We start from the raw sequence: 12338 nt of genomic DNA, 5'->3' as shown, positions 1-12338 counted from the left end.
TGCTTTAGGGGAGTTGTGAAATGTTGCATTGTCCGTGGGGAAAAGGGGAAGGTGGGGTCGGGGGGTTAGTTGGGTGCACTACCCCGGGCGTTCACTGCCCGCGACAGGAGCAGACTGGGGGCGCTATCTGGGGCTATACTGCTTGTGGTCCGGGTGGGGGGCGGGTTTAATGGGGTGCTATTTGATGCTGCAACACCCGTGGCAGGGATGGGTTGTGGACACTATCGAGTGTTACACTGCCAGGAGAAGAGGGGTCGTTTTGGGGGCGCTATCAGGGTTACACTGCCTGCAGCAGTCTCTGGGTGTGTTGTGGGCACAATCCGGGGGCTAAGCTTGTGGTGGAGGGGGCAGGTTAGGGGCGCTATGGGGGAAAGCTGCACTGCTGCTTCCAGCAGCAGGTTGTGGAGGTGGCCACGACCGTGGTGGCCTCTGAGGAAGGGGCCCTTCTCCTCTTCCCGGACTCAAGGCTCTAGAGGGTGAACAACTTCTGCTCGTTCTGGAGCGCGGAGGGTGCACAGAGTTTTTGCGGCAATCCTCTGACCACCGCAGGGCCCTCACACCCACCATGGTTACCCGGCCCTTGCCCTCTTGCTCTGTGTTGTGGGGACCATCTGGGAGCCCCAGGCATGGAGTAGTGGGCACCACGGGGGCTCAGGGTCCTGTGGGTGGAGGAGTCAGGAATGGGAACTGGTACTTGGGTGGGGGGGACTGGCTGGGTCTGAGTTTCTGCTGTTCTTGCTCCCCAAGGAGCCGCGGACACTGTGGTGTCTCCAGTCCCCACCCCAGGTCAGGAGGCCAGCTTGGTCTAGGAGGAGAGGCTGGACTTTGGAGGGTGGGTGTGAGTGCCTTCGCTGAAACTGGCCCCAGCCACCCAGTGGGCAGCATGACAGGGTGAGGCTCTAACACTGCCACTTTCTGCACCCTATTGTAGGTTTTTCTGGCATTGTCTGCCCAGCTGCTCCAAGCCAGGCTAATGAAGGAGGAGTCCCCTGTGGTGAGCTGGAGGTTGGGGCCTGAAGATGGCACAGCTCTGTGATTCATCTCCTGTGGTTGTGGCGGCCACGGTGATGGGGACGGCAGCTCAACAGGAGCGGTAGGAGGGTACCCGTGGAGGCCAAGTGGTAGGAGCCTTGGAGGGTGGGCAGGTGCATGGAGGGTGACAGCAGCGCTGATTCCTTTGGCGTCGGTGCTAATGGTGGCAGCAGCAGCAAGTCTAGGGGCCAGGAAGGAGAAGTAGGAGAGCTTTGGGGCCCGGCCCGGCCTGGGGTGGGTAAGAAGCTGCTGGTTCTGTACTGCAGGCCTCAGTGACAGTGGTGGAGGTGCAGCCAGGGCAAGGAGGAGTCCTCCCCCTTCTCCTGTGGTCTCTGGTCTCTGGACGGTGCTGTCCTTCTGCTGGCATCTGAGCCAGGTGTGAGTGGCAGCATTGTTTCATTCTTAACAGAATTTAGGGGCTTGCTATTTGTGTATCTTTTTGTTTTTGGTTGTGATAACCCTTAAGGGACAAAAGGCTTCTTTGGCTGGGTTTTGGTGTGGTGGGATCCCCCCATGTAAGACACAGGGTGCTTTCCTGGCAAGCTGTGTGTTGGAGGGAGTTCACCAAGGGGAAGAAAGGGAACCTCTCAGGAAGGTGGCTGCTGTGGCAGGTCCCCTGCCTCTGGGCACCCTTTGGGACACCTAGTTTCCCCTGTAGAAGAGGGGAGGCTTAGACCGGTATCACTTGTATCATCATAGAGGCATCCTGGCTGGGCCAGTTGATTTGACCTTCCCACTTCTTCAGCCCACCTGCCCATGGTGTCACCTGGGGAAAGTGGAACCTCAGGCCACAGGGGCAGAGGCTTCTCCAGCAGACTGATTGCTATAGCAGATTCTGTTCTGCCTGCTGCTCAGGAGGGCTTCTATGGCCACCGATCACTGCAATCTCCACCTCCTGAGATCAAGCGGTTCTCCTGTCTTAGCCTCCCAAGTAGCTGGGATTACAGGTGCGCTACCATGGCCGGCTAATTTTTTGTTGTTGTTGTTTGTCTTTTTTTGAGATGAGTCTCGCTCGAGATGAGTCTCGCTCTGTTGCCCAGGCTGGAGTGCAGTGGCGTGATCTCGGCTCACTGCAAACTCCACCTCCTGGGTTCACGCCATTCTCCTGCCTCAGCCTCCCTCCCGAGTAGCTGGGACTACAGGCGCCTGCCACCATGCCCGGCTAATTTTTTGTATTTTTAATAGAGATGGGGTTTCACCGTGTTAGCCAAGATGGTCTTGATCTCCTGACCTCATGATCTGCCCACCTCAGCCTCCCAAAGTGCTGGGATTACAGGTGTGAGCCACCGTGCCTGGCCTATGCCTGACTAATTTTTGTATTTTTAGTAGAATACTAAAAATACAGGGTTTCACCGTGTTTGCCGGGCTGGTCTTGAACTCCTGACCTCAAGTGATCTCCTCTGCCTTGGCCTCCCAGAATGCTTGGATTACAGGCATGAGCCACCATGCCCAGCTCTGATCTCTTATTTTTATTAAAGTTTTGAAATGCCACTCCCTAAAAAGGCTGCATCAATTTGTAATGTCATTAGCAATGTGTGATAGGTCTAGTTTTATCAAACCTTTGTCAAGTATAATATACTAAAATCTTTATCTTAACAACTGAAAAAAAGTACTTTAGTTCTAAGTTTTTGCTTACTTGATTAGTAGGACTAACGAATATTTTACATTTCTTTTTCTTTTTTCTTTGAGACCTGAGTCTCACACTGTTGCCCAGGTTGGAGTGCCGTGGTGTGATCTTGGCTTACTGCAACCTTTGTGTCCCAGGTTCAAGCAATTCTCCTGCCTCAGCCTCCCAAGTAGCTGGGATTACAGGCACCCACCACCACGCCCAGCTAATTATTTGTATTTTTAGTAGAAATGGGGTTTCACTATGTTGCCCAGGCTAGTCTCGAGCACCTGATCTCATGATCCACCTGCCTTGGCCTCCCAAAGTGTTGGGATTACAGGCATGAGCCACCGCGTCAGCCTTTTTTTGAATTTTATTATTTGTGTTTCTTGTGAATTGTCCAGTCGTGTTTTGTCCGTAGTTCATTAGGGTGGGGGCATTCTAACTGTTTCATATTATTAATTTAAGCTTGTTGTATGACATACTTTAAGACATTTGCTCTAAGAATTTCACCTCATTTCATTGTATAGGTAATTATCTTTTGTGTAGTGAAAAGTCCCATTATTTCTTTTAGTTCCTTTAAGATTTTATTCAATTATTTATAGAAGTAGTAAGATAAATATTTGTAGATTAGGTAAACAAAGCATTCGAATTTTTGACTTTTAGAAAGTAAAAAACATTTGATTTAATGTCTATTTTTGTTCATTCCCATTTCTTATCTAATTAATAGAACACAGTACTGGGAGGAGGAACAAAAATTTAATCATGATATTGCTGTTTTTCATAATAATCTAGGGCTAGTGATAAGTCCTCTCTTTCATCAAGAAAATATTGAAGGCCGGATGCCATCACCTGTAATCCCAGCACTTCAGGAGGCTGAGGCAGGCTGATAGCTTGAGCTCAGGATTTCAAAATCAGTCTGGGCAAAATCGTGAGATCCCGTCTCTACAAAAAAATAAAAAATAAAAAATTAGCTGCATGTGGTATGCACCTGTTGCCCCAGCTGCTCGGGAGACTGAGGAGGGTGGATCACTTGAGCCTAGGAGATTGAGGCTGTAGTGAGCTGTGATCATGCCACTGCACTCTAGCCTGGTGGCAGAGCAAGACCCTGTCTCAAAAAGAAAAAAAAAAAGAAAGAAAGTATTGAGAAGTTAACTTATTTCATTACCTTAATGAAAAATATTTAAGGCCGGGTGCAGTGGGTCACACCTGCAATCCCAGCACTTTGGGATGCTGAGGTGGGTGGATCACCCTGAGGTCTAGAGTTTGAGATCAGCCTGACCAACATGGCGAAACCTCTTCTCTACTAAAAATACAAAAATGAGCCAGGCATTTTTCTGTTAAGTTGATCATCCTTTTTAAATGATTTGTAAATAATTTTTGCATGCTAAGAAAATAAGTATTTGTTATATAATTCTAGATTCTAAATATTTTGAAGCTGTAAATGAGGTTTTAAACTCTGAGATCAGTTTTCTAATTTTGAAATAAAGGGAATCTCCATTGAAATTTACAAGTAGGGGCTGGTGATTGCAGAGTCCAATGCATAATTTATAGTTTTTCCTATTCTGGGTGCAGTTGTCATTTTAACCTGAATGCCAGGTAGTTATCTTTATAAAACTATCTTTTCTGAGTTATAGAGGTAGCATTGGGGTGGTGGAAAAAAAAACACCCTGTGCGTCTATATGTGCAGTTTTGCCAGAGGCAATTTTTATTTTTATTTATTTATTTATTTATTTATTTATTTATTTATTTATTTATTTATTTTTTGAGGTAGGATCTCACTCTGTTACCCAGGCTGGAGTGCAGTGATGCAATCATGGCTCCTTGCAGCCTCAACCTTCCTGGCTCAAGTGATCCTCCCTCTACTCAGCCTCCACAGTAGCTGGTACTACAAGTGCATACCACCACACCCGGCTAATGTTTAAATTTTTAGTAGAGACAAGATATCACTATGTTGCCCTTTCTTCCTTCACCAAAAAAAGCTGATAAACTGGCTTATTATATAACAAGGAATTCTCATTTTATTCTATTTATATTGTATTATTATTCTTTAATTTCAGTGATGCGAAGCAGTGTTTTTTGGAGGTTTTGAGTGTGAGCTTTCTCATCAGACACTGAAGAGTTTTTGAGCCTTAACTCCATTACTTAATTAGCTGGGTGACCCAGACCACTTCATTGTACAGCTCTGTTCTTGTGCTGGGGAGGGCATTCACACAAAATACAATGAAATTGTGCTTCCTGGTGGTTCTGATGTGGCTTTAGGCAAGTTCATTAAACACTGCGCTTTCAATAAGATAATGCATGTGGAATGCTGAGTACAGTGCCTTTAAGGCACTTAACGGGATATGAGAACAGTTCCATAGCCCTTCATTTTTACTTTTGATTAAGAGTTGTTTACTAATAACTAACTGGGTGAGTTATAAATGGGGAAGTAGGGTCACTGTGAAGTGGCTATGAAATAGCATAGAGGATATATATAAAAAGGTGTATTTTTACTACATATTTTCAAACTACATATTTCATTTTAGTTTGGAGAACTTTACTGAAGAATAAAGAAGTAGTAGTATGTGAGTTTGGATCATTTCTATGGTTAGGTGGTGGCTGCACTAAGGCCTTTCCAATTCTTAGTCCTGTGAGAGGTAGATAGGGTTGTGGGGGGTAGGGGAGAACAGATAAATGAGATACATTTATATTTTTTTGCATGGTAACTTATAAGGCATTGTCAAGAGAGGGAATTCATTGGAGGCAAAGAAAAATATAAAACATAGTGTATATAGGGCTTTGTAGCATCCGTGGTTTCAGGCATTTATGGGAGCCAGGCAGGGGTGGGGTATGGGGTTGAAATGTATTTCCTATGGATAAGCACAGGACTACTTTATATCACTTAATCCAAGACCCTCTTACTGGTGAGGAATCCAGCATTTAAATTTATGTATGCATATGATAAAGCTAGAGTTTTTCCAGATCTGAGACTCAAAGCTCTTTGTATTTTCATTTATACTCCAGCTCTTTTGAGGAGCTTTAAAGTCTATTTACAAAGACAGGAAAAACAAGAACGGACATAGTGGCTCACGCCTGTAATCCCAGCACTTTGGGAGGCTGAGGCCGAGACCAGCCTGGTGAATATAGTGAAACCCCGTTATCTACTAAAAATACAAAAATTAGCCCGGTGTGGTGGTGTGTGCCTGTAATCCCAGCTACTCAGGAGGCTGAGGTAGGAGAATTGCTTGAACCTGGGAGGCAGAGGTTGCAGTGAGCTGTGCCACTGCACTCCAGCCTGTGTGCCAGAGACTCTGTGTCAAAAAAAAAAAAAAAAAAAAAAAAAAAAAGGCCGGGCACGCGGTAGCTCATGTCTGTAATCTCATTGCTTTGGGAGGCCAAGGCAGGCAGATTACCTAAGGTCAGGAGTTTGAGACCAGCCTGTTCAACATGGCAAAACCCTGTCTCTACTAAAAATACAAAAATTAGCTAGGCGTGGTGGCAGGCATCATAATCTCAGCTACTCGGGAGGCTGAGGCGGGAGAATGGCTTGCACCCGGGAGGCGGAGGTTGCAGTGAGCTGAGATGGCACCCGTCAGCGCACTTCAGCGTGGGTGACAGAGCGAGACTCTGTCTCAAAAACAAAAAGCAAACAAAAAACAAACAATAACAAAAATCCTAGGAAAAACATACATGCAACAGAATGTTAAAGACGAGATTCTAAGGCTTTTTTTTTTTTTTTGGAGACAATCTCACTCTGTCACCCAGGCTGGAGTGCAGTGGTGCGATCTTGGCTCACTGCAGCCTCCGCCTCCCTGGTTAAAGCAATTCTCTGCCTCAGCCTCCCAAGTAGCTGGGATTACAGGCGCCTGCCACCAATCCCGGCTAATTTTTGTAGTTTTAGTAGAGATGGGGTTTCACCATCTTAGCCAGGCTGGTCTTGAACTCCTGACCTCGTGATCCATCTGCCTTGGCCTCCCAAAGTGCTGGGATTACAGGCATGAGCCACTGCTCCTGGCAGAGATTCTACGTTTTTTGAGAATAGTGACTGTGTTTCTTGGGTCACGGCTCTATCTTATACATCTGGCACAGTGTGTGTGTGTAGCAGGTGTTTAATATTTGTTAAACACAAGTGGTCCTTAATATCAAACAGCATGGGATTTAAGACATGAACTTGGGTTTGAGTCTCAGCACTTTCACTTCTTAGTTGTATGACCTTGGCCATTTAATCCCTTTGATCTTGAATTTCCTTATCCGAAAAATAGGGGACGTACTAATTAACATCTATTGTGATGGGTTGTAGTGAGAATTAAATGATAATGTGTACAAAATACCTAACTTGATTGGATTTGTGGTACGCAGTAGCTATAATGACCATTTTAACCCCAATATGAGAAGGATTCACTCATCACACTGTTGTATACTTCGTAGCTATTACTTCTTTAATCCCCAAGGACTTGTTTAAAAAAGTGTTCTTCAGTTTCTACTTCCCAGTTCCCTTGTGGAACTGGTAAAAATTTAAAATATCTTAACATAATATTTTATTTCAAATGATAAACAGTAAGGTAAAATGTGGTTTTTCTTGGACAACATATGGTAGAATGATGTCTGGAATATTTAGTTATGTCATTTAATACTTTTTTCCTTACCAGTTTTTAAAAAAATTATTTTATTTTAGGTTCGGGGGTAAACATGCAGGTTCGTTACATGGCTAGATTATGTAATGCTGAGGTTTGGCCTGCTAGCGCAGCCATCATCCAAAGTGACCCTAGTACCCAATAAGTAGTTTTCACCTGTGTACCTCCTCTTCTACCTTCTCTTTTGGAATCTCTGGTCTATTACTTCCATCTTTATGTTCACATGTACTCATTGTTTAGCTCCCACTTAGAAATGAGACCATGTGGTATTTGATTTTCTGGTTCTGAGTTACTTCTTTTAGGATAAAGGATGAAAAAGAATGTAGCCTCCAGCTCCATCCGTGTTGCTGCGAAGGACATGATTCCATTCTTTTTTATGGCTGTATATTTTTACCTTTTTTGCAAGGGGGAGAGGATTTAAATATGGACCAGCATAATGAAGAAAATATCTGTAATCCCCCTATTCACATAACCCCTGCTAGTTTAAAAAAAGTTCGTGTAGGCTGAGCATGGTGGCTCACACCTGTAATCCCAGCACTTTGGGAGTCCAAGGCTGGAGGATCACTTGAGCTTAAGAGTTTAAGACCAGCCTGAGTAACATAGTGAAACCTCATGTCTAAAAAAAATAAAAATTAGCCAGGTATGGTGGTGCATGCCTGTAGTCCCAGCTACTTGGGAGGATTGCTTGAGGCCAAGAGTTCGAGGCTGCAGTAAGCTGTGATTGTGCCACTGCACTCCACCAGGCGTTTAAAAAAAAAAGTAAATAATTAGAAAATTTAAATAGTGTAAACTAGAGGCCTCTCCTATTAGTTTGCTAGAGCTACCATAACAAAATACCACAAACTGAGTGACATAAGTGACACTATTTTTTTTTTTTTTTGAGACGCAGTCTCACTCTGTCGCCAGGCTGCACGATCTCGGCTCACTGCAGCCTCTGCCTCCCAGGTTCAAGTGATTCTCCTACCTCGGCCCCCTGAGTAGCTGGGACTTCCAGCCTCCAGAATTGAGAAATTTAATTTCTTTTAATTTTAAAAAATTAAGAGTGACACTCGGCCGGGTGCAGTGGCTCATGCCTATAATCCCAGCACTTTGGGAGGCTAAGGCGGGCAGATCACGAGGCCAGGAGATTTAGACTATCCTGGCTAACACGGTGAAACCCCGTCTTTACTAAAAATACAAAAAGTTGGTCGGGCGTGGTGGCTCATGCCTGCAATCCCAGCACTTTGGGAGTCCGAGGTAGGCGGATAACCTGAGGTTGGGAGTTTGAGACCAGTATGACCAACACGGAGAAACCCCGTCTCTACTAAAAATACAAAATTAGCTGTGCATGGTGGTGCATGCCTGCAATCCCAGCTACTTGGGAGGCTGAGGCAGGAGAATCGCTTGAACCCGGGAGGCAGAGATTGCACTAACCCAGATCACGCCATTGCACTCCAGCCTGAGCAACAGGAGCAAAACTCCATCTCAGGGAAAAAAAAAAAAGTCTAAGTAGTCCCAAAAACATAAAATTTGAGCCTCAAATAAGAACTGTTTTAAAATTTTAATATATTGCGTTTTTTCGCCATATAATCCCAGGTATTCTTCAGGTTAGAACTCAGTTTCACAAAAAAGGGTGTGCTTGAAAAACTTACCAAAATCTCCTGATTAGATACTTTTTTCATTTGTTTCTGTTTTTTTGAGACAGAGTCTCGCTCTGTTGCCCAGGCTGGAGTGCGGTGGCACAATCTTGGCTTACTGCAACCTCAGCCTCCCGGGTTCAAGCGATTCTCTTGCCTCAGCCTCCCGAGTGGCTGGGACTACTGGCACACACCACCATGCCTGGCTAATTTTTGTATTTTTAGTAGAGACAGGGTTTCACCATGTCGACCATGCTGGTCTTGAACTCCTGACCTCAGGTGATCCACCCACCTTGGCCTTCCAAAGTGTTGGGATTACAGGCGTGATCCACCACGCCTGGCCACAACATACTTATTTAGCAGGTGTGGATATGTGTATTTACACAGACTTACTTGTAAATAGATGTATAAATGTATACCCATAATGAATGAAATTGATGAAATTATATATATTTATATATTCATTATAAGGGGTTACATTTTTCCCCCAGCCTAGAAAGCTTCACTACATAACATGATTATGTGGGAATTTGAGAGTTGGATCGCTTTGCATTACTGTAAATGATAGAGCTTTATTTTAAAGTACTTTTTATTCTAAAGGTATATGTGCTTTTCATAAATTCAAATTCTAACAAAAGGTATACAGCACAAATTCAGTTTTACTCCCCAGAGGTTATCACTGGAAACTTTTTTTGTATATTTTTCCAGATGTTTTTGGTTTGTAGATAAGACATGTATGTACTTAGAAAAAAAGTACAGACATAGGCATATATGTTCTTTGAAAACAAATGGAATTAGGCCGGGCACGGCGGCTCACACTTGTAATCCCAGCACTTTGGGAGGCCAAGGCGGGCGGATCATGAGGTCAGGAGATGGAGACCATCCTGGCTAACACGGTGAAACCCGGTCTCTACTTAAAAATACAAAAAATTAGCCGGGCATGGTGGTGGGCGCCTGTAGTCCCAGCTACTTGGGAGGCTGAGGCAGGAGAATGGCGTGAACCCGGGAGGCAGAGCTTGCAGCGAGCCGAGATGGCACCACTGCACTCCAGCCTGGGCCACAGAGCGAGACTCCGTCTCAAAAAAAAAAAAAAAAAAAGGGACCACAAATGGAATTATACTATAAATACTGTTTTGTAACTTACTTTTTTTTGGCATACTAGTATATGTTACACATCTTTTCATAGGTATATCATTATTAATGTAGGTGCAGTTCAGTAATGATTGAAATGAAGTTTTCATTATATTCTATTTTTGAAAAATTACCAATAACTACATATATAACTGAAATCACATTATGTAACTGTCAGTATAAAGGAATGGCTCAGGTAAAACCCAATAGAAGTTGTATATTTAATATTTTTAATAATTTTTTTGATTAAAAAGTTAAAACTTGTACTACATGGCTATTAGGGTAAGGAAGTATGATCTCTATAACGTACATGGTATTTTAAAAATATCTTATTCTGGTGTGTCTTCTTGATTGTAAAACCCCACTTAACATTTTGGGCTTCTATTTACATCTTTTTACTTTAAAGTAACACTATTCTGTGGTTATTCTTGTAGCATATTAAAGTGATATTTTAAGGAATACTTAACCAAATTCTATATAAAATGTATCTACTCTAAGTTAGAAATCTTGGTGCACTTACTGGTCTTATGATCTCAGAAGTCACTTAAGATCCTGAGCTCTGTATTAAGCCAGTGCTGGTTCAAGTTCTGGATCTACCATTGAATAATTGACCATGACTTCTTTATACTTCAGTTTCCCCAACTGTTGAATAGAAATAATGATTGTTGTGATGAGTCCATAAAAAATACAGTCTTACTGACTTTATGGTGGCCGAAATTTCAAGAGTAACACAATAACAGTTAAGTCATACTGGGACCCAGGCTAATCTTTTCTCCATTGCCCTAGGCATTGATGTCCACCTGGCAAATGAGGGTGAGAAGTGGTGAGGGATTGCATGGGAGGTTTGGGGACAAGGCCTGCGAGTAGTAAAGAGGCATCTTTCACTTTTGCCCACATTTCATTGTCCAGACCAGTCATGTGAAAGGGAAGCTGGAAAATGTAGTTTAGCCATATGCCAGGAGGAAAAGGAAACGCTTTGGTAAATAGACAGTTTTTGCCACCAGTGCTAAGCACAGTTCCTGGAAGATGGTTTTCAAGTCATTAAGCAAGTCACTTTTCACCTCTCCAGGTCCGTGTTTCTTTCTGTAAAGTGGGAAGGGGGATGATAATGAAAACTTCTATGAAGCACTGTTTTGGGAGAACTATATGTTATAACCATCTTAACTCACTTAATTCTTACAAAAGTCCTCTGAAGTAAAGACTATTATTGTCCTTTTTTTTTCTTTTTTATCAGCTGAGGAAGCTAAGGCTCAGAGTGAGTCATGGACACAGGATTTGAACCCAGGCAGTCTTTTCTGTAGGGTCTGTGCTTTTATTTATTTTTATTTTTATTAATTTTTTTTTTGAGATGGAGTCTCATTCTGTCGCCCGGGCTGGAGTGCAGTGGTGTGATCTCAGCTCACTGCAACCTCACCTCTCAGGTTCAAGCACTTCTCCTCCCTCAGCCTCCCAAGTAGCTGGGATTATAGGTGAGTGCTACCACGCCAGGCTAATTTTTGTATTTTTAGTAGAGTCGGGGTTTCACTGTGTTGGCCAGGCTGGTCTTGAACTCCTGACCTCAGGTGGTTCACCTGCCTCAGCCTCCCAAAGTGCTGGGATTACAGGCATGAGCCACTGCACCTGGCCTCAGGCATAATGTGATATCATTTATAAATATTAGAGAATGTAGTTCTAAAAAGTGAAGGCTTAAGAAAAACCTAATACCACCATCATACTTAAAAAAAAATGACAGTTAAATGCATAATATCATCAAATATTCTATGTTCAGGTAAACATGTCTCAGTTTTTAAAAGTATTTGAAGAAGGCTTACATATTGCGATTAAGTCTCTTAATCTGTAGGTTACCACCTTTCTTTTTATTCTCGCAATTTATTCGTTAAAGAAATGGGTTATTTGCCCTGTAGAGTTCCCGTAGTCAGGATTTTGCTGATTCCTGAGATTCAATACCAGGTTTATCCCTGATGTTTCTTTATTTTCTGTATTTCCAAATGAGTAGTTGGAACCAGAGGCTTGGTCAGAGTCAGGTTCAGTCTTGTTTTACAAGACTGCTTCGTAGTTGTGGTGCATTCTTTCATCAGGAGTCACAAAATGTGATTTTCTCTTTTTGTGACACTAGCAACTGTTGGTGACTAATTCCTAGATCCTTTGATTCATTAAGGGTTGTAAAATGATAATGTTCTAGTTGTGTTACTCCTTCATTTTATTATCTGGAATACTGTTTTATAAAAAGAAAAGTTTCCATCACCTCTTACTTGGTTGCCCAGTGTAACTGTTCATATGGGAAAGGCAGAATAAATGTTTGCTTGTTTACCTTTCTTTACCAGTTTCCAGTGTAGT

The 12338-nt window shown here is 43.2% G+C and overlaps 1 protein-coding gene across 1 annotated transcript in view; it reads left to right on the top strand.

Annotated features, from left to right (window-relative positions):
• The first annotated feature begins 207 nt into the window (after positions 1 to 207).
• The window catches only part of LOC129528463 (B melanoma antigen 3-like), a 48558-nt gene continuing 36427 nt past the window's right edge, over positions 208 to 12338 (top strand). Inside the window, exons 1-2 of the mRNA XM_055368859.1 lie at positions 208 to 351; positions 932 to 1032. Coding sequence (XP_055224834.1) covers positions 208 to 351; positions 932 to 1032 — 245 coding nt within the window. The remainder of the gene's footprint in view (positions 352 to 931; positions 1033 to 12338) is intronic.

The sequence above is a fragment of the Gorilla gorilla genome, chromosome 17, assembly GCF_029281585.2.
Source record: "Gorilla gorilla gorilla isolate KB3781 chromosome 17, NHGRI_mGorGor1-v2.1_pri, whole genome shotgun sequence".
Lineage (NCBI taxonomy): Eukaryota > Metazoa > Chordata > Mammalia > Primates > Hominidae > Gorilla > Gorilla gorilla.
Note: the sequence above shows the minus strand (reverse complement) of the source record. Positions and strands in the feature narration are given on the sequence as shown.